General features: G+C 44.1%; 1 protein-coding gene across 2 annotated transcripts in view; it reads left to right on the forward strand.

Moving 5' to 3' along the window:
* The window catches only part of NSUN2 (NOP2/Sun RNA methyltransferase 2), a 49,074-nt gene extending 26,943 nt beyond the window's left edge, over positions 1-22,131 (forward strand). For both annotated transcript variants that reach the window (XM_073332404.1, XM_073332405.1), the window contains exons 13-19: positions 1,931-2,106; positions 6,966-7,058; positions 7,554-7,689; positions 17,112-17,192; positions 18,510-18,648; positions 19,505-19,544; positions 21,563-22,131. In XM_073332404.1, the coding sequence (XP_073188505.1) occupies positions 1,931-2,106; positions 6,966-7,058; positions 7,554-7,689; positions 17,112-17,192; positions 18,510-18,648; positions 19,505-19,544; positions 21,563-21,947 (1,050 nt within the window). In that variant the 3' untranslated portion in view covers positions 21,948-22,131. The remainder of the gene's footprint in view (positions 1-1,930; positions 2,107-6,965; positions 7,059-7,553; positions 7,690-17,111; positions 17,193-18,509; positions 18,649-19,504; positions 19,545-21,562) is intronic.
* Positions 22,132-22,560: the final 429 nt, after the last annotated feature.

Below are 22,560 nucleotides of genomic sequence, written 5' to 3' on the forward strand. Positions count from 1 at the left end.
TGCAAGGTTATTCCGTGGGGGGTTGCCAGCTGTCAGCCTCCACTCCAAACCCTGCTTTGCCTCCAGCATTTATAATGGTGTTAAATATATTTAAGTGTTTTTAATTTATAAGGGGGGTCACACTCAGAGGCTTGCTGTGTGAAAGGGGTCACCAGTACATGAGAACCACTGACCTAAGGTATTTAGGGTCCCATAGTCTGTAAATCCCTTTTACAAATAGGAAAATGGGATTATGAAACCACAGTAAAAAAGAAAGGCAGATAGTGTACTGAAAAATAACTTTTTTTTTTTAAACAAGATTTCAAGTTGGTGTCCTTTTAACTTAAAACATTGCGTCTCTTTAGAGGAGAATATTCCTCTTGGGAATCACTTGGACCAATGAGGTGAAGTGACTTGCCCAGCAGGCCAGTGGCAGAGCTAGAAATAATTTCAGTTCAGTGGTTTCTCCACTACGCTGCTATGTGATTCCTCAGTGTTCAGTCCCCCCTTCTGTACATGTTGTTTCAATGGAATGGAGATAATGGTCGTACTTTGAAATGTTTGCAGTGTGTAGTTGCTGACAGAGCTGGTGAGAGAAATTTCATCTCTGGTCAAAACCTAAGACAGTTTTATTATATTGTTATTTTATAATTTTCAATGTGTGAGAGAAGACAGGTGTGTCTTCCTCTCTCATTCTGCCTTCCATCTCACCATTCCCCTCAACACATACCCCTTCCCCCATCAAAATGTCCAGCACCCCTTCCCATCCCATCCCATTAAGCTGTTAGTTGGCACTATAGAAACCATTAACATGTAAAAAGTTGCTCCTTGCTGTCTCATGCCCTGTGCTGCTGCATGCACGTATCACAGGCTGAGCAGCAGCAGCTTCAAGGGCTACACACGACCTTGGCTATATAGTCTGAGCTGCATGCTGAGCTGGCCCCTCACTCCTACTACCAGTCTCCAGCTGTGACTTCTGTGCCTGTTTCAGCCAGGCTTTTCCAGCCATCATGCTCCACCCGCACCCAGCCTGCCCCTCCTCCAAACTGTACCACTTCCCCACAGCTTGACCAGCCTCCACACCCCACACAGGGAGTATCTTAACTATTCATTTTCTGGATTTCATGTCTTTAAATTTGTTACCTTCATTCCCACTCCCCAGATCCCCCAACACCATGAGAAAGTAGAGGGGCTCAGCCCCCTGCTGAGGGGTGGGGCTTCCATATATCCCAGTATGCACACCAATGGGGAGAATTGAGGACTGACATCCTTACCTCCCAGTTTCTACTATTCCTGATATTTTCCAACCACTCCTGTCTTCTCCCTTTCCACTTTCCTTAATTTCTACCCCCTCCACTTTACCAGAGGTCCCCTCCCCCCATTCCTCTTCCCATCCTTTAATGGAGACCCAAACCCCTCTTCCCCTATTACCACCTACTCTTGTACCCTTAGTTGCCTCTCCTCTCCCAATAAGCATTCTTGTGGGGAGGAGGGAGGGGAAAATTTCCAGAAAAAGTTTCAGTGCGTTATGTACTCAGATTACATTTCTCAAAACAGACACACTCCCAAATAACTTGACAAATGTCCCAGAATTTGAGCCACTATTAGTATCTCTCGCCTCCAAGATGCGTGCCAGATATCAAGGCAATCTGAACAACTGTGTAGATTTTAGAGGACTTAGAAAAGTTGAGGTCTAAATGGATAGCTGGTCTTAACCTTAACTATAGCAGAGTTCTCGCTCAGCTATAATGGGGTGTATAGAGACCAAATACACTACATGTAACTTTGAATGGATGGTAACTTGACCTTTGGGGAGCTACTTTATCCATGATATATACAATTAACTTTTATGTAAATGTTAGTGAGAGCTGAGCATATGTTCATTTTAGGGATAATGTAGGCATTTTGTTATAATAGTTGTATCTAACTTTTTCTTCATAATCTGGAACAGCTTCAGCGCAAGTTATCACAAAGAACAGGAGATGTTTCAGTGAGTGCAGCTGCTACAGAAGATGGCTCTGTAGAAATTGTTGAAGAACCACCAGCTGCTGAGGATGAAGAGACTAAGGAAACTCAACACTTGCTGAATGTGGAGAGTGAGCAAAGCAAGAAAGATGGAGTATGTGGGTAAGAGACTACATTTAAGCATCTGTCCTGTCCTTGTTTCCTGAGTGTCTAACAGAAGAGTTCCATGGTCTGTGGAGAACTTCAGTTCTGTTCAGTTCTTAAATTGTATGTCTAATTTTAAAAAGTGGACCTAATAGAATACACATTGCACTTTCCATAACATGATCATTTGCTTTAATTTTGCCCTTTTCCTTGCCCCGTCCTTAGATTGGTGCTAAAGTCATTTAAAGAGCTTACAAACACATTGCTGTACAAGACTCAGTGGAGGATGCAGTTCCAGTCTTGATTATCTTACTGTGTGAATACTCAAAGAACTGGTCTAAACAACTGGGCAGCCCAGAGGGAAGGGTGCTGGCTTAGAATGCCTTTTTAATAGTGGAATGATGGTGGCTTTTTGCAGTTATGTCTTGGTATTTGTCAGCTTTTTAAGAAATGAGTTTAAAAGAGGAACTTTAATGAAGAGAGTAGGTCTGTGGTACACTGGGATAGGAATGGAGTTCTTCGAGTAATTGCTCATGTCTATTCCACAATAGGTGTGCGTGCTCACCACGTGCACTGGTGCCGGAAGCTTTTCCCCTAGCAGTACCCATAGTGGGGAGGGCCCCAGCGACCCCTGGAGTGGTGCCTCCATGCATGGTATAAGGGGAGCTGTGCGCTCCCCCCGTCCTCAGTTCCTTCTTGCTGCCAGTAAAGGTGCGTCGGACCTACTCTGCTCCAGCTTTGCTGTAGCTCATCCGCAGAACTGCTTGTTCGTTCAGTGCTAGTACCTATAGTTAGTGGTTTAGTTAGTTCAGTTAGTTAGAGCGCCCGGGCTGGGACATGCCCCACGCCCTGGGTTTTGAGTTGTGCGACACTTGTAGGCGATCTGTGCCAAGGAGTGACCCACCCTCGGACTGTCTCTGCTGTTTGGGAGAAACCCATATCAGCGATCTTTGCAAAATTTGCAAGTTGTTTAAGCCCTGGACCAAGAGAGAAAGGGACATTAGGCTCCGGGCTATTCTGATGGGATCGGTGCTGACCCCAACTCCGGCGTGCCACTCCACTCTGAGTTGGCACCGGGCACCACGGTGTCGGTGCACTGCGACCTTCTGGCACCATCGATCAGTCGGCACCGCTCCCCATCCATGGAGCACGCCAAGAAGACTAGAAAGACGCCTTCTTCGCAGCGGCACCAAAGTAGACCAAGGACAGAGGCTAGACCCATGTCGGGCAGTCCTCAATCCCCACCGGCCTCTAGGCCTCCGACTCAAGTCGAGCAGAGTAGCCCAGCCCATTCGGAGCAGACCTCCCTGGATGTCCAGATGCCCTCCACGCCAGAGACCCTCCAGGCGGTCCGGGACGTTATGTCCATGCCAGTACTAGGAGCTCCACCTATGTCGGCTCTGTACTCCAGAGCAAGCCACCGCTGGGATCTCCACAGTCAGTCCCAGCTTGGAACCGGTCTCTGTCGAGGGTACGTTCCCTACGCCATTCACCACCCAGCAACCGTTAAGGGCAAAGTCCACATGCAGTGGCACCGAGCGGGGGCTCGTTCGGTGGCCAGAACCTCAGAAGCACCATCAGCCTCCCTCTCCAGACCTCCAAGGAAAGAGTCAATGGGACATACATCCTCGGCACCGTGCCCGGAGACTGACCAGGTGGTGGACCCTCTGGTGCCGGCAGACACCCGGAGTACCGCACCAGCCTCCTCGCCCTCCTTGGATGAGGCGATTATGGCCCCGCCCGCCTCCGTCCTGCAGGAGGATTTTAGGGTTCACCAAGAACTCTTAAGAAGGGTGGCATCAAGCCTTCACCGCCAGGCAGAGGAGATTGAAGGAGTCCTCGGACTCCCTCTTTGGCACCGGGCAGGGTAGCCTTGCCTCTCCATGAAGGGGTGGCAAAAATTTCAAATGCCCTGTGGCAAACACTGGCCTCATTGGCCCTCATCTCCAAGAGGGCAGAACGCAAGTACTTTGTACCCACCAAGGGACACGAGTACTTATACACCCACCCGGCGCCCAACTCCCTGGTGGTTGAGTCGGTCAACCACAGGGCCAGCCAACCCCTACCCCAAAAAATAAAGATTCACAGAGGCTGGACTCTTTTGGAAGAAAAATTTATTCATCCTCAGGTTTTCAGTTACAAGTGGCAAACCACCAGGCTCTCCTGGGCCGGTATGAGTTCAATCTGTGGGGCTCTCTGCCCAAGTTCGAGGACTCCCTCCAGGAATGCGATAGGAAGGAGTTCAAAGCGCTGGTGGAGGAGGGTACAGTGGCTGCCAGGGCGACCCTGCAGGCAGCTTTGGATGAGATGGACACGTCCGCACAATCCATGGACCCCGCAGTGTCCATGAGAAGGGCATTGTGGCTCCTGCTCTCTGGGCTGTCCTGCAAGGCGCAGACCTCCATGCAGGATCTCCTATTTGACGGCAAAGCTCTGTTTGCAGAACAAACGGATACAAGGCTGCATGGCATGGAAGACTTCCACACGACCCTCCAGACTCTGGGACTCTACGTTCCGGCTCCAGCTAAATCTAAATTCAGGCCTCTGCAGATTCCCGCTCAGGCCACTCACCCGAAATACGAGGCTGCCTATAAGAAGTTGCGGGACTACAAGAGGCACCCTCAGAGGCAGTCTCAGCCTGCCCCCCAACCTGGACCCTCCAAGGGCAAGCAGGCGGGGAAAAGGCGGTTTTGACAGGACGCTTGGGGGCACCCTGCTGGTTCTCATCAGGGATCCACCCTCTATAAAGCTTCCCTTCTCCAATCGGTTGTGTGCTTTCCTCCCGGAGTGGTTGCAGCTGACCTTGGACCGTTGGGTCCTCAACACCATCTCCCCAGGCTGCACCTTCCAATTTACTTCCTCCCTGCCCAACCATCCCCTGCTCCCATCCCTCCTGGGAGACCCCTCGCATGAAGCTCTGCTCGAGCAGGAGGTGGGGCGGCTCCTGGGCCTAGGAGCAGTAGAAGTAGTGCCCAGGGAGTTCAAAGGCAAGGTGTTCTACTCTTGCTATTTCCTTATCCCGAAGGCTAGAGGGGGACTCAGGCCCATCAGGCCCTGGACCTGCGAGGTTTGAACCAATATGGTGTCCTCAAGTGAAGCTCAAGTTCCGCATGGTGTCCCTGGCCTCCATTATCCCCTTCCTGGATCCCAAGGACTGGTACGCTGCCCTCGACCTGCAGGACGCATACTTCCACATTCATATATTCGAGGGGCACAGACACTTCTTCCATTTTGTGGAGGGGCAGAATCACTACCAATTTACAGTACTCCTGTTTGGCCTGTCCACTGCCTCCAGGGTGTTTACAAAATGTATGTCAGTAGCAGCGGCCTACCTCAGGTGATGGGGTTCCAGATCTTTCCCTATCTGGACGATTGACTGATCAAGTGCAGCTCCGGGTCGCAGGTGAGGGATCATGTGATGCTTCTGTCCACGTGCACTTCTTTGGGCATGTTGGTAAACAACACTAAGTCCACGTTAGTCCCAGTTCAATGCATAGAGTTTATTTGGGCACTCCTGGACACCTTTTCGGCCAGAGCCTCCCTCCCACCAGACAGGTTTGAGACCCTGAAGGGGCTAATCGACACAGTCACAAGGTTCCCGGTGACAACAGCCAGAATGTGCCTCCAGCTCTTGGGGCACGTGTCGGTGTGCACGTACGTGGTCCATCACGCCAGACTCAGGATGAGGCCCCTCCAGCTCTGGTTGGCCTCTGAGTTCTCCCAGGCCAGGGACAGGATGGACAAAGTCCTCACTGTACCTCACTCGGTGATCGACTCCCTTCGATGGTGCTCCGTCCCAAGCAACATGCTCCAAGGGGTCTTGTTCAGGGACAGGGCCCCGTCGTTGGAACTGGTGTCCGATGCGTTGGACCTGGGTTGGGGGATCCACGTGGGGAACGTTCAGACCCAAGGTCTGTGGTCGGCTCAGGATCTGACGCTTCACATAAATGTCAAGGAGCTCAGGGCGGTACGGCTGGCGTGCGTGGCCTTCCGCTCGCGCCTGGAGGGCAGGGTGGTCAGGGTCCTCGTGGACAACACGGCCTCTATGTTCTATATCAGCAGGCAAGATGGCGCCTGATCCTCTGCTGCAAAGCCCTCATGTTGTGAGATTTCTGTATAACCTTTCTCAGGCATAGAAGGCACCATGGAAGAAAGCATAAAAGAGTGAGGAGGAGAAAAGGGTTTCAATAGCAAAGAGATGAGACTGATTATAGATAGGTAAAAAATGAGAGCACCCAACTCTGTATTGTCTATATTAAGGTATCTGTGTTTTATGGAATCATAGATTTTGTTTATACCTTCAAAAACATTTTATGGGTATTTTAAACCCTTCATTTCAATGTGCCAGCTGTGCAAGCAGAGGTTTACATCACATCTAACACACTTCAATGCTTGATTTTCACTCACACTACATCAGTCTCCTATCTGCACTAACTGCTTCTTACATCAATCTCCTATCATAGCAGTATGGAAACAGTTGCCTCTTCTGGCTCCTCCAGAGTCCATTATTTCTCCCTTCCCTACTTAGGAGGGCAGTACTACTTTCAAGAGTTGAGCTGTTGCGTTCCTGACCCTCTTCTCTTTACCTTATCTCCCACCTGCCTTCCCATTTGTGTCTGAGAAAACTTCTCAGCGTGCTTCACAATTGCTCCTCAATAAGCCTCTGCTCATCTTCCAGCTGCCATATATTTCCTTTCTGCCATCTCCATCTGTGAGTTTTCAGTGGTTAAAATTGTAGAATAGTATGGAATGCCAGGTAAAGTATGGGAAAATGTCAATGCCTGGTTTTGTACGTTTGTTACTATTTGTAGAACAAGCACTGACTAATGAGTAAATCTGCAGTGTTTAACTAAGTATTTACATGAATTTGCTTCTAGACCACCACCATCTAAGAAAATGAAGCTGTTTGGATTTAAAGAAGATCCGTTTGTGTTCCTCTCTGAAGATGATCCATTGTTTCCATCCATCCAGTAAGGAGAAATTCTGTCCTTTTATTCTGTAATAAAGGTTTCAAAGTAATTCAAGATTAGTTTCACAGGGGACTAGATCTAGTTGTAGTTCTTGGGGGGGTAAGGGGGGAAATCTGGATTATTGCTCATACATACAGCAAGTTTCCTTAATTTTAAGATGAGGTGAACATACTCAAAACTATAACTCTTCCTTTTAAATGGAAATAGCCAAGTAGGAATGAAAATTGAGTTAAATTTAGAAATATATTCGGAATGCAGGCAAGGCATTCAGCATGGAAATTTTCAACTGAACTTTATTTTTAAAATGTATTTTTTCTCTGTGAGTTTTCTAAAATGCTTTGATTCTATGAAGCGCCTGGATTAACCTCATGTATTCTGAAGCTGATTTGAGAGTGGCTGATTTGAGAGGGTGTTGTGGGGAATAGGTCAGTCAATAAATTGTCATTTACTCAATCTTGAACTTGGGCAAACAAAACATAAATATTATGACCACAGGAAGTTTTATGCATTGGATCCTTCATTCCCCAAGATGAATTTACTAACTCGAACTCAAGAAGGAAAGAAGAGGCAGCTATACATGGTTTCTAAGGAGCTAAGGAATGTATTGCTGAACAACAGTGAGAGAATGAAGGTATGACTCTTATTTTTAGATTTTTAGCATGGGGCCCACAGGCATTCAGTGTGTGGATACTTGTTTGTCTATCCCTCCAGAACCTAATGTCTGTCTACAGAAGCTATCTGCTGCTGGGACCTTCACTTAGTCTGAATGGGTGTGTTTTGTTTCCTCTTACCTTATTGTCAAGGAAGTGACTGTCTGAATTTTTGGTACCCAGTCTCCTCCAAGACTGGAAGGAATACTACTTTTACAAGATGGGGGAAGGGAATTCTTTAAAATGGAGATGGTGCCACCCTGCATAATGAAAATAAAATAAGTGGAGAGGACCGTACAATAGAATTTGTATAGATACATTTTATTCTTATGACCTGGGATTTGTAACAGTGGAGTAGAGCTGGCTGGGAACTTCTCAAACAAGTGAGTGCTCGTCTATATGTGTTCCACGTCAGGTACACATGTGCTCTATGTGCCGAAGATTGGAACACTTTGATCAGCAGTGTTTGTTGTTCACACCTGCTTCCTACAAAGCCTAAACCCCTTCTCCCTTGAGGTTTAGGGTTGCCAACCCTCCCAGTTTCACCGGGAGTCTCCCGGATGGGGCTCTATCTCCCGGAGGCTACTGAAGCCAAATGGGGAAACTTTAGGCCTCTGAAAGTCCGGCTGGGCTCAGACAGGCTCCCTGCATGCCCTGGTCCTGCACCACTCCCGGAAGCAGCCAGCATGTCCCTGTGGCCCTTGGGGGGGGGTAGAAGATCTCCGCGCGCTGCCCCCACCCCGAGCACCAACTCCACAGCTCCCATTGGCCAGGAACTGCAGCCAGTGGGAGCTCCGGGGGTGATGCCTGTAGGCATGGTCAACGCGCAGAGTCCCCAGCCTTCCCCTCCTCCTCCTCCTCCTACCCCCTCTACCCCCCCCGCCCCCACTGCTGCCACAGGGACATGCTGGTCTCTTCAAGGAGTGGCCTGGGGCCAGGGCAGGCAGGGAGCCTGTCTTAGCTCCGCTGCTCCACCTGGCTGAAGCCCACACCCCTCACTCCCTTCGCACCCCAGCCCCCTCCTGGAGACGGCATCCCAGCACATAGCCCCCTCCAGCACCCAAACTCCCTCCCAGAGCTTTCATGCCCTCCTGCGCCCCACCCCCCTGCCTCAGGCTCAGCCTGGAGCCCCCTCCCACACTCTGAACCCCTTGGCCCCAGTCCAGAGCCTGCACCCCAACCCCCTGCCCAGTGAAAGTGAGTGAGGGTTGGGGAGAGTGAGGAGGGATGAAGTGAGTAGGGCGGGGCCTTGGGAAGGGGCGGGGCAAGAGCGTTTGGGTTTTGTGATTAGACAGTTGGCAACCCTACTTGAGGGGATAAAAGAGGGCAGAGCAACCAACCAACCCTCATTTCCTTTCACTGTCCTTGACTGTTAGTCAGAACCAGTTGATAGTGTCGCATCTTGTCCACTCATATTCGTTTACCTGTAAATAGTTAGTTATTGGTAGTTAGGGTATATTGTAATTGATCTGATAGGTTTTTAGTTTGTTTGGGGTTTTTTGTTTTGTTTTTCTCAGTAGGGAAATTTCCTCATGTCTGCTCAAAATTCCGCAGGTTTTAAATTGTGTTTGTCATGTGAGGCTGCTGTGCCCCTTAATGACAGTGCTCTAATTGTTTTTACTGCCTGGCTAATGGACTTGTTAGGATCGTAAGTCGCTTATGAAAAGGTCTGCTAAATTCAAAGAAAACAAGCTAAAACTTCCTCTGATAGAAAAATCAATGTAGCCTAGTTCAGTCTCTGAAGGGAGATAGGAGCTTCCCAGTCTGGAACAGTTGTCAGCTAAAAGTGTTCCTGCCATGGCCTGAACCTCAGAGGGTCACTATTACCTAAGCCTCTTCTGATTGTGAGGATGCCTCACCTTCATCAAGGTTGCCATGATATGAGCCATATAAAGTGGGGATGCAGACTAGCATTAAAGGCAAACTAAAGTAAATTAAGCCAGTTCCCTCTGCCTGATATCCAACCCCCAGCCACATTTTTTTCATCTATGTGGTCAAAGCTCTTGAGCTTCTTGGCCCCTGTAGTCCTATCTACACATCACCGGACACTCTTCAACATCTGCTTCCAGAGACAGGTCGCCTTCGCCTGTCTGTGTTTCAGTATCAGCAGTTGTGTCAGCAGTTTGGGGTCTCTGCTTTTTAGCTCCCTTGGCTTTTTAGTAAGGATGTTACTTAGCATAATGCTATTGATATTATCCTCACATACACATCCCCTTCATTACCAGATAAAGCTGATTCATCACCTTCAGCTTTACCAGGATTATAAATCAAACTTTGGTAAATGGCAACGATACTTGGAATGCCAATTCAGACTGTCTAAGATAAGGGATATAAATTATTGGACATTTTATGTATGTCCTAATCTGAGGGGCTTGCTTTGCCCATAAACAAGATTGTTTTAGAACTGTCACAGTTACAATGGTAGACACCAGCATCACTACCTGCAACTTGTAGAAAGGTGAAAAAATGGCATTGGGTTCCTTCAGCTGAGTTTGAATATTTCCCATTTTTGGTGCTGGAAATAATTCAAAAAAGTTAGTCTATCCAGTAGCCAACCTCCTTCCTTGTCCCTCTCCTGGGAGGGGTCCCTGAAGAGTCTGCTTTAGCAAGGGGTTCAGTTGCTTCTGACTCTAGGGCCTGTCAAGGAAGTCCCCTGTTCAGCATTGGGCGAAAGGCTTCTATGCCCAATATCTTCCGATTCCCAAGAAATCGGGAGGCATGTGTTTGAGATTAGACTTGAGAAATCTAAAATCCTTTATGCATCAATTCAAGTTTCAGATGGTAGACCTCTCTTCCTTTCTGCCCATCCTGGAACCTCCTGATTGGTTTGCAGCTCTTGATTCACCTAACACATTGGACATACCTGTGTTTTGTAGTGGGCAGTATGCATTACTAATGCAGGGAGCTGCCTTTTGGCTTGCTGATGGCCATGAAGTCCCTGGCTGTAGTTGTAGTGCATTTAAGTTGAAGGAATATCTTGGTTTACCTGTAATCAATGGTTAGTTCAGGTTTCTTCTCCTTGATAGCATTTACTACATGAGAGTAAACAAGTGCCTGTCTCTCTTGACTGTTTAAAAGAATTGAATTTATTAGGGCACTCACAGATTGCACAGTTGCAAAGGTGTTTCTATCTCAGACCAGGTTCAACAACATGTTGGAACTGATCAATCAGCTACAGAACAACCCTCAGACAGAACATGCCTTTTTGCCTGTTGGGTCATATGGTCTCATGCACTCTGGTAAGTCCATTTGTAAGGCTGAGTCTTCAGGAGTGGCTAAAACCCCTTTATTGGTTCAGAGTATGTATGTGAAGCTTCCCTCAGTTGGGGAAGGATCAGCAACAAGTTTGCAAGGGCATTCCTTTCTCCCCATCACTTCTTGCAAGTTGATTGTCACAGATGCATTTTTAGAGTTATTTTAGAGATCTCTCAATTCAGGATCAATGGTCTCATTGCATTACCTGACATCCTATTAACATTCTGGATCTCCGGTCAATACAGGTTGCATGCAGATTCTTTCTCTCTCATGTTCTACATCAACATACTGAAATTTGATTGACAATACTGCAACAGTGTTTCACATGAATAAGTAGGGCAGAGCCAGGGAAGCAGTCCTTTTATGGAACTTATGTATTACTTGGCATAACTTAACAATATCTGCTGTTCATCTGGCATCTCTTCACAATTTATTAGTAGACTGTCTAAGCAGGAATTTTTTGATGAACCGCAAAAGGACTGTAAAGGACTCTGTCGTTAAGTCTGTATTTGGTCAATGGGGCATACCTCAAATAGATTTATTCCCACCAACCACAAGAAATGCATGTCTTTCTGCTCAAAGTGGAAACAGAACCTGAGTTTTTTAGAGGATGTGTTTCTGATTCCATGGACTCAGGGTCTCCTTTATGCTTACCCCTGTTCCCTTAATTCCTTGTGTTGAGGAAAATCAAACAAAATGGATTCCTGGTTATTCTGGTAGCTCCAGTGTGGCACAGACGGCATTGGTTTGCGGAACTCAGGAAACAGTTGCTTCCTCTTCCTCTGTGTGCTGACTTAGTCAGCCAGAACAATAGGGCCACTTTTCACTGACTTGTGGCATCTTTGAGCTCTCTGCATGGAAAGAATCTGGCTGACAGATTTGGAGAAAACTTGTTCTGTTGATATTCAAAAGGTATTGATTGAAAGTAGGAAAACTTCTATGAGTATTTACACAGCAAAATGGAAACATTTTTCTATTTGGTTGACACAAAGCAATCTTTCTCCAATGGACATGATGACTGTTGATAATCTTAATTACCTTTTTATCTTTGAAAAACTTGAAGTTTTCAGTTAGTTATCTGCGTGTCCATTAGGCTGCTATTTTAGCTTATCCTTCAGTTCAGGATTATCCTGTGTTTTCTTCTCATCTTTCAGTGAAAATATTTTTGAAAGAAGTTGTAAGAATTTTTCAGTTGTGTGGCAGCTTTCTCCTTCATGGGATCTTAAGGCTGTTCTTACAGGGCTCATGGGTCATCCTTTTGAGCCGCTGAACTCCAGTACCTTGCTGCATTTGTCCATGAAGACAACTTTCCTTATGACCATTACATCAGCACTGTGGGTGAGCAAGTTGCAAGCACTTATGGCAGGGCTGCCATACACAATTTTTCCCAAAGAGAAGTTGATTCCCAGACTACAACCTAAATTTTCCTAAGGTGCAGTTTGATCGATTTTAAATGACAATCTATACGTTTATCACTGTTCTTTCCCAAAACCATACTTTCAGTTGGATATTACAGAATCATTTAGGACATCCCTTAGGCTGTTTGTTTCTATTGCTGATAAGGGTCCTTCTGTTTTGAATACTGTGCGACCAATATGGCTACAACAACTAAGGGTCAGGCAGTTTCAACCCAAAGAATTTCTAGATGGGTGTTGGGTTATATAGAGTTACAAGATGGCCAGTTTACAGCTCCCTGGGAACGTTAGGGCCCATTCAATCAGGGCACAGGCAGCCTCTGCAGCCTCATTTAGAGGTGTTCCTATAGTTGATATTTGTAGGGCTTCTACCAGGAGTGATGTACGTACCTTCACAAAACATTACTCTATTGTGGAAGTATCATGTGCACATTCTCAATTTGGCAGGGCTGTATTAAAATTCCTATTTTAATGTACCCTCCACCTTTTAAGATTATACTGCTTGACAGTCTCCAGATATGGAACACGCATAGAAAAGCATGCAAAGAAGAAAGGAAGTTAATTGTTCAGTAACTGGAGTGCTTTGAGGTGTGTTGTCTTTGTGTTCCACAAAACATTCTCCTTTCCCAGCTTCTGCTGAGTCTAATATGTTGGAGTGGGTAGTGGTAAAGGAACAGAGGGTCAGTTTGTTTTTCCACCCTGCTTTATATACTCAAAGTGGTGAAAGTCTTGAGGCTGTGCAAGGAGTGGAGACACTGCAGGCTAAAGTGTTATGATCTCCAGTGCATGGAGTGCTTGCTCAGCAGACGTGGAACACACATAGATGACACATCTCGAAGAACTCCAGTTATTGAACAAGTAAATAACTTCCCTTTTTTGTGGAAATGTAGTGGCTACTCTCAGAATAGTTGTTAGGGTCTGATTCATAGAATCATAGAATCATAGAATATCAGGGTTGGAAAGGACCCCAGAAGGTCATCTAGTCCAACCCCCTGCTCGAAGCAGGACCAATTCCCAGTTAAATCATCCCAGCCAGGGCTTTGTCAAGCCTGACCTTAAAAACCTCTAAGGAAGGAGATTCTACCACCTCCCTAGGTAACGCATTCCAGTGTTTCACCACCCTCTTGGTGAAAAAGTTTTTCCTAATATCCAATCTAAACCTCCCCCACTGCAACTTGAGACCATTACTCCTCGTTCTGTCATCTGCTACCATTGAGAACAGTCTAGAGCCATCCTCTTTGGAACCCCCTTTCAGGTAGTTGAAAGCAGCTATCAAATCCCCCCTCATTCTTCTCTTCTGCAGGCTGAACAATCCCAGCTCCCTCAGCCTCTCCTCATAACTCATGTGTTCCAGTCCCCTAATCATTTTTGTTGCCCTTCGCTGGACTCTCTCCAATTTATCCACATCCTTCTTGAAGTGTGGGGCCCAAAACTGGACACAGTACTCCAGATGAGGCCTCACCAATGTCGAATAGAGGGGAACGATCACTTCCCTCGATCTGCTCGCTATGCCCCTACTTATACATCCCAAAATGCCATTGGCCTTCTTGGCAACAAGGGCACACTGCTGACTCATATCCAGGTTCTCGTCCACTGTCACCCCTAGGTCCTTTTCCGCAGAACTGCTGCCTAGCCATTCGGTCCCTAGTCTGTAGCTGTGCATTGGGTTCTTCCGTCCTAAGTGCAGGACCCTACACGTATCCTTATTGAACCTCATCAGATTTCTTTTGGCCCAATCCTCCAATTTGTCTAGGTCCTTCTGTATCCTATCCCTACCCTCCAGCGTATCTACCACTCCTCCCAGTTTAGTATCATCTGCAAATTTGCTGAGAGTGCAATCCACACCATCCTCCAGATCATTTATGAAGATATTGAACAAAACCGGCCCCAGGACCGACCCTTGGGGCACTCCACTTGATACCGGCTGCCAACTAGACATGGAGCCATTGATCACTACCCGTTGAGCCCGACAATCTAGCCAGCTTTCTATCCACCTTATAGTGCATTCATCCAGCCCATACTTCCTTAACTTGCTGACAAGAATACTGTGGGAGACCGTGTCAAAAGCTTTGCTAAAGTCAAGAAACAATACATCCACTGCTTTCCCTTCATCCACAGAACCAGTAATCTCATCATAAAAGGCGATTAGATTAGTCAGGCATGACCTTCCCTTGGTGAATCCATGCTGGCTGTTCCTGATCACTTTCCTCTCATGCAAGTGCTTCAGGATTGATTCTTTGAGGACCTGCTCCATGATATTTCCAGGGACTGAGGAGAGGCTGACTGGCCTGTAGTTCCCAGGATCCTCCTTCTTCCCTTTTTTAAAGATTGGCACTACATTAGCCTTTTTCCAGTCATCCGGGACTTCCCCGGTTCGCCACGAGTTTTCAAAGATAATGGCCAGTGGCTCTGCAATCACAGCCGCCAATTCCTTCAGCACTCTCGGATGCAGCTCGTCCGGCCCCATGGACTTGTGCACGTCCAGCTTTTCTAAATAGTCCCTAACCACCTCTATCTCCACAGAGGGCTGGCCATCTCTTCCCCATTTTGTGATGCCCAGCGCAGCAGTCTGGGAGCTGACCTTGTTCGTGAAGACAGAGGCAAAAAAAGCATTGAGTACATTAGCTTTTTCCACATCCTCTGTCACTAGGTTGCCTCCCTCATTCAGTAAGGGGCCCAAACATTCCTTGGCTTTCTTCTTGTTGCCAACATACCTGAAGAAACCCTTCTTGTTACTCTTGACATCTCTGGCTAGCTGCAGCTCCAGGTGCGATTTGGTCCTCCTGATACCGTTCCTACATGCCCGAGCAATATTTTTATACTCTTCCCTGGTCATATGTCCAACCTTCCACTTCTTGTAAGCTTCTTTTTTATGTTTAAGATCCGCTAGGATTTCACCATTAAGCCAAGCTGGTCGCCTGCCATATTTACTATTCTTTCGACTCATCGGGATGGTTTGTCCCTGTAACCTCAACAGGGATTCCTTGAAATACAGCCAGCTCTCCTGGACTCCTTTCCCCTTCAAGTTAGTCCCCCAGGGGATCCTGGCCATCCGTTCCCTGAGGGAGTCGAAGTCTGCTTTCCTGAAGTCCAGGGTCCGTATCCTGCTGCTTACCTTTCTTCCCATATTCACATCAGGGACTCGAATACGAGTCTCCCACATGCCGAGCGAGTGCCTGGATCATTGCCTCTTGGCTATTCTGCAGTGTGGCTTTTTTCACTAAAAATATTAAAAGTTTTGTTCACATCAGAGCAGAAATGTTAAAACCTCAAATTTTTTTGTGAAGTGGAGTTCTTATTTTCCGGACGGACCTATAGTGGAAATACATTATAGCCCTCTGGATCGTGTGTGAAAGTGTTCAGATTCCATAGCCTCCCAAATAAAGGAATGTATATGGCCTTCATCAGAGAAGTATCTGGGCATCTCACAAACATTAAAGGCTTATCCTTGCAACACACCTGTGAGATAGGGAAATAGTCTCATTGTACAGATGGGAACCGAAAGATTCATGGCAAGTTTTTTTTGTTTTTTTATGGGTTACACTGCTAAGCATGGGTGCTTAAAATAGATTTAGGATCTTAACATTAAATGTGTACGTGTGTGTGCATTTTTTATTATATAGAAAATTATTTATAATTTTATATATAATATATATAAATAAAATAAAAATACACGCACACACATATACGGAAAAGTCACTTAAAGCCAAGATTAAAAACACATACGTGTGTATGTGTGTATGTATGTATGTGTGTATATATATATATATAGAAGGGGTTACCTCAGGTCAATTAGGGACACCTGAATCCAATTAAGGGCTGCCTGAGGCCTTTAAAAGCCCCTCCTCTAGGCAGAAGGAGGCGGGGGCGAGAGAAGAGAGAGAAGCTACTGCCAGGCTAATGGCAGCTGGGAAACAAGCTTTTCCAGGCTGAGAGGCTGTGCTCCTTCCCATAGGGGAACAGCCAAACCTGAGTGCCTGCTAGGGAAAGGACTGGCACCTCAGGGGAAGCAACAGGATGACACTGTGCCCCAGCGAGGAGGCAAGGAAAGGTATTCCCTTTTGTTTTGGGATTTAAGAGACTGTTCCCTTTTTCTTTGATGAAGGATCACCCATTAGGCCAACCATGGGGCCTATCCTGGAAACACCGCTAAAGGAGCACAGAAGTGGGGGAGGCAAACACTGCCCAGAGTGGGACTTATTTACCTCAGGCCCGCCATTGCCAGAGAGGGAAGTGCTAAGTCTGGCAAAACAAAGGAGGTGCCTTGCCACAGAATATATGTTTTTAATCTTGGCCTTAAGTGACTTTTCCAAGGTCACACAGGAAGTCCTAAACAGAGCTGGGAACTGAACCCATTTCTTAGAAGCATTTCAGTGCCTTAATTGCAAGACCACCTCTTCTCCCCATAGGAATAAGTGATCAATTTTCAACAAGGAAGTGGTTAACAAGAGGATGCCCCAAGATGTATAACTGTATCTTCAGAGTTGGGAACTTTTATTCATCCTTTTCTTCCAAAGCACTATAACTTGAACAGCACTAATAATGTAAGCTGGTCTAAATTTTGATTCTGACTTTTGAGTTTAATTTAATCTCCAGCAGAAATGAAGACCTCTGTATGGCAGAGTTACTCTTCCCTGTGACTGCTAGTTAAGCAGTTTCAAGATGAGTTATGTAACTCTTAAACTTGGTTTTCCTTAAAAACTTTATTGATACTTTTTTACTTTGACTGACAGGTTATTAACACTGGGATAAAAGTCTGGTCTCGCAACAGTGATGGTGAACAGTTTGGCTGTGCCTTCAGACTAGCACAAGAGGTAATTGCAAAGCACTTTGCTTTCATATCATGGGATTTCTGTTCATATTTCCCATAGTGCCTGCTGTATCGTCAATATGAATGTTGCATATTATGAAATGCAGCCTCCAAACTTAGCGTTTTAAACTTCATTAAACAAATGGATTGCATTCTGATGTTACTGTTCATTCAGAGCTTTTCTTTAATTTGATCTTCTATCAGAAAGCAGTATGAGCATGGCTGGTATGGTATACAGATGAGAATGCCAAACTCAGGACAGACTGATAAAAATAGGACAGACACCCCCCAAACTGGTGGTTATTCTAACATTAGTTTCACCAAACCAGCAACAAAATGAGCTTCTGTAGCACCACACTGGTTAACAAGAAGCTAACAACCCAGTCCCCTTAGGCAACCAGCCCATATCACCACCCAGACACCTGGGCTTTGATGGGAGGTTACTGAAAACCAGATTCATCACATATGAAGTTCTTCTTCCTATCCCAAAGGATTGGCCACTTCCCCAATTATATATACTTAGACCTTACCCAGATATCACACTGAAGCTAATCCCTTTAGTCTAAAGGTTTTATTATTTAAAAAAAAAAGAGAGAGTTGTTAAATGGTCAAAGGAATCCTATACATTACAAGTGACTATAGAGATGTAAATCAGGTTCATAGCAGAGATGATAATTCTGGTGGCTTGCAAAAGTTATTTTCTGGATCACACCCAAAAGCTTCAGGGTCATTCAGTCCTTTGTTCAAAGCTTCCATAGAAAGTTACAATTCAGAGGAATGAAGCAGGAATGAAGATGATGCAGTGATGTCATAGCTGCAGTTTATAGTTCACAACATAGGTACATGGAAATTTATTAGCCGAAATGGAGTCCAGGGTCACATGCCTTTACTACATCTCCTTACATGCTCTGTTGAATCATAGGGCATCAGTGGCTCCAGGCTGTCTGAGGCATCCTGGAGAAGAACTGCAGGGCGAATTAAGTCCCTTCAGTGGCCTGTTACCTCATGGATGGGCCATAGTGCAGAGATGGTCAGTGCTGATGCAAATTTGTCTGGGGGTGTCACCTAGGAACACAAAGCACAAGTTTTGAGATACAACTATATAGCTGATATTCATAACTTCAGATACAAAGATGACACATGCAAATAAACAGGATTATCAGATTTAGCAAATCATAACTTTTCTAATGATACTTTAGATGACTTGCATAAGATTTATTGCAGTTATATAATTATAATATGATAAATAGCTACCCATCTTTTATATAGCATCACAAGCAGAGATTGCATTTTAAAACTAATTGTGTTTTTTTACCACCAGGGAATATATACACTGTACCCATTCATTAATGCAAGGATTATAAACGTGTGCATAGAAGATGTTAAAGTGCTGTTAACTCAAGAGAATCCATTCTTAAGTAAATTTACCAGTGAAACACACAAACGGATCAAAGACTTGGGTAAGCTTTCTTTTTTTATTATGGCAATATAGATCACTATTTTGCATCTGTAAAACTTTCAAACTCTTTGCAATGAGTTATCCATTCAAATGAATGGAAAATCCAACATCCAGTTACTTTAATATATTAGTCTTCACCATGACTTCTAGCATCTATAGTGCAACAGTTAATATAGACATTCTAATGTTGCTGGAGACAAGAGCCTTTCCAGAGGCTGTGGCTCCATCTGGCCCCAACCCTGGAATCTTAGTAGACTAAGGTCTGTAAATCCTGCAGGACCCAGAGAGCCTGGACTCTTGCAAAGAACATGACCTTCATGGAACCAGAGGAGTCACCAGGTCTGGGATTCCCACAAAGCATAAATTCAGCAAGAACTTCTGACTAGCCACATTTCTTAACTCTGCCTATTTTTGTTCCTGAATGTACTTTAGTTGAAGCTGTTCCTAATCCCTGCAGGTGTCTTTATTCATTGTATGTTTTAAGGATGGCATTGGCCATCTCTAGATTAAATATACTAATATTTTATCTAAACAGGTAGGAAAAGACACCCACTCTAAACTTTTTTTCCTCTCCCTATTATGTGAAGAACCCTTACAAACAGGTCACTGACTATACAGGAGAAACAGAAAAATTACTATAGGCATAGTTCTGTCAAATGTACACAGTAAAGCAAAAGAAAATTTCTTTTTGTTTAAACTCTTTCAGCTATAGTAGTCTTAAGTATTACTTGTAAAAATTCAGACAGAAGTTTGATTTTAGTTCTTTCATGCTATAGTGATAAGGCTGTTATAACATTTTGGAATCACAAGTATTTTTTATGTTTCCAAGTAAATTTTATCTAATCTTTCTTTTCTAGCTATGGGGAGCATTGTCCTGAAGTATGAACCAGATCCCAGGTAAATAGATGCTTTACTAATACATTTTTTTTCACTTATCCCCCCTCAAAAAATGTGTAAGATAAATACATGTGAATATAGAAACAAGCACGTAACTCATTACAGTGGGTCTTTATCTTGAATTTCAGTGTCAGTTTAAAGCATTTGAACATCTTTTGAAATGAAAATATTTGCTGTGAATTAATTGTCACTGTATTTGCTGATTAGAAAAATAGGCTTCAGTTAGTTTAGTGGTTATGCCTAGCAACAGCCAAGTGGTATTTCACTCCATCATAGGCCGTGCTGGAGCATGAAAATTGTTCATAACTGTGGCATTAGCACTTCTTACATTTAAAAAAAAAAAAAAAAAAGTTAATGTTGATTCTCCTTAAATTTGGTCAAGAAATGTTGTTCTTTTAAAATTATCTTTTAGTCATGGATGTTACGGCCCCTATTTTTGTTTGGTCCTGAACTTGTCCTTCAGCATTGCAGGTGCAGCTTGATGCTTCTAATTTACATGCCAAAGTGATTTGTAAATGTGATTGGGCAGTTAGAATTCTAAATGGGTGCAGTTGTGGAGGCCATTTTTGTAAACTTGCTTTTCTAAAAAGTTATGGCAGATTAGAGGTTAAGCAGGCTTTGCACTTCACCTTCACTATTGTCAGAGCTCTGAATGTAAATACAAGGCTTGAAATACTTGTTAACTCAAAGACTAAGCCAACTAGCCTCCAGTAGATGAAGAAAAATATGAATGGAAGCCCACCAGTAAGGTCGAGCAATACCAGGCAGGGGAGACATATCCAACACACAGTCTCTATTCCTCCTTACGGTCTTGGGGTTTTTTGGCTTCTCCTTCCAATACTTACCTCTGTTGCTGCTAATAGCTTTGCGGAGCACAGCTCTACAGTGAAATTGACGTGGTTCTTTACCAGTTTCACTGCTGCCTGCAGAGTTTGGAATAGAAAAAGTGAAAATGACTATTGTCTTGTCTGTCTTTACTTCCTAAAATGTAGAGCAGTAGCAGAAGTATTGGAGTTGTCAGTTGACTCAGGAAGGTAACAGCTTACATTTAGTTCACATTGAGAAAATTACCTTTGAAAGTGTAAGGACCAGACAGTTTTATTTTAAAGAAAAGGGTAAATGATGCAGACATGGATGGCTTAGTAGGAAAACATTGTTTGTCAATGGCAAGTTGGATGAGTATATTTTTTTTCAAACTTCTATATATCTGGTTGAATTTTGATCAATGGATTCTCTCAGTCTTTTCCATATATGGAAAGAATCCTGGGATTTAAAAGTTCTTCCCTTCCTTGCTACTGTGTAAGGAAATGGAAAAGTATGTTGAAAAATTGGAAAGGGTGCAGAAAATAGCCACAAAAAATTATTCAAGGGCTGAAGAAAATGCTTTGCAGAATTCAATCTGTTTCGGTTATCAAAAAGAAGATTGAGAGGTCACTTGATTGCAGTGCATAAGTACCTTCGTGGGGAGAGAATACTGGGTTCTCAGGGCTTTTAAACCTAGGGGAGAAGGATGTAACAAGAACCAGTTTTCGGAAGCTGAAGCCAGACAAATGAAAATTAGAAATAAAGCTTTTTTTTTTTTTTAAACAATGAAGGTGATATTCCTTGGTAGTTTGTTCCAATGGTTAGTGAGAGATTCTCCAACTCCATGCTTTAGGCTCAGTACAGGGTAATTAGGTGAAATGTAATTGCCTGTGAGAAATAGGAGAATAGACTGATCAAATAGTGCCTTTTGGCCTTAAACTCCGTGAATATATGAAATATGAGTTTACATAGTCACTGCTCTACTTACCTGTATGTGCCTCTCCCAATCTGTAATATTGACTTGTCCTTATCAGTGTTTAAACAGTGCTGGATTAGGTATTGCATTAAAAGTAAAGTTGCTGTTAGAGTTGCATAATACTGTTGCCTTGCTCTATTGAAATCATGTGTATAGCTATTAAATTAAAATATTTCTGTAGAAATGAATTGTCAAGATTAATTTACTCAATCTTTACCAAACACTAATTTTTTAATAGCAAACCTGATACTCTTCAGTGCCCTATTGTTCTGTGTGGCTGGCATGGAAAGACCTCACTTCGTGCCTTTGTGCCCAAGAATGAGAGACTTCATTACCTGAGGATGATGGGAGTTGAAGTGTTTAAAGCAAAGAGGAAAGAGGAGGATTTTGAAAGTAAAACAGAGGAAGGAGATCAGGACAACACAAAGCACATGGAAGAAGAGATGGATATAGAACACAATGAATTAGCCACAAAAATGGAGGCAGAAGTGGACGAAGAACCTAATCATGAGCTTATGGAAAGCAGTGTTATAGAACCAGAGAATAAAATGGAAAATGTCCAGCCTTCCAGTGAAAATGCTGAAAATAGAGACATTACTGACCTTAGTAGTGTGAAAGCTTGAGTTTTCACTGTCTGTCATTTTGGCATTACTTTCATGATATGTAATCTAGACATTTGTCTTCAGTATGTAAATACACTTTTAAAACTGTTTCAGTTTCTTGGGGGAAGTTGAAATGTTGGCACGAGGTATTCTTTTTACAGAAGTTCCTCTGTTATTTTTTAAATAAAAAAAAATCTTTCCCTAAGAGTCTGTCTTGTTCTTCCCATTTAACTCCATTTCATTGATAATGTGGTATGTCTGTTGCCATCGATGGACTATGCACCAGTAAATTCCAACACCTGGTGTGTAGAGATGGATTTTCAAATATGAATTGTTTATTTAATTTGTAAATCCTGTCTGAGTCTATCTTGATAGGATCATTTTTGAAAGAAGATCAATAGGTTTTCATGCAAAAAGCATGAGGTTTTCAGAGAAACATAATTACAAGAGAAGTAATTTTACTCTATAGTAAATGATGCTAAATAGTTTATTGTAAAAGTATAAAACATTGGGCCAATGTACCATAGTACAGTTACCAGAAAAATTACTCTTGTTATTGAGTATATTCAAAGTTGTAAACAAGAGACAACCCCCCTGAATAGGAAATACAGAACATATATATTTGTACATTGAG

Source organism: Lepidochelys kempii, chromosome 2 (genome assembly GCF_965140285.1).
Source record: "Lepidochelys kempii isolate rLepKem1 chromosome 2, rLepKem1.hap1, whole genome shotgun sequence".
Taxonomy (NCBI): domain Eukaryota; kingdom Metazoa; phylum Chordata; order Testudines; family Cheloniidae; genus Lepidochelys; species Lepidochelys kempii.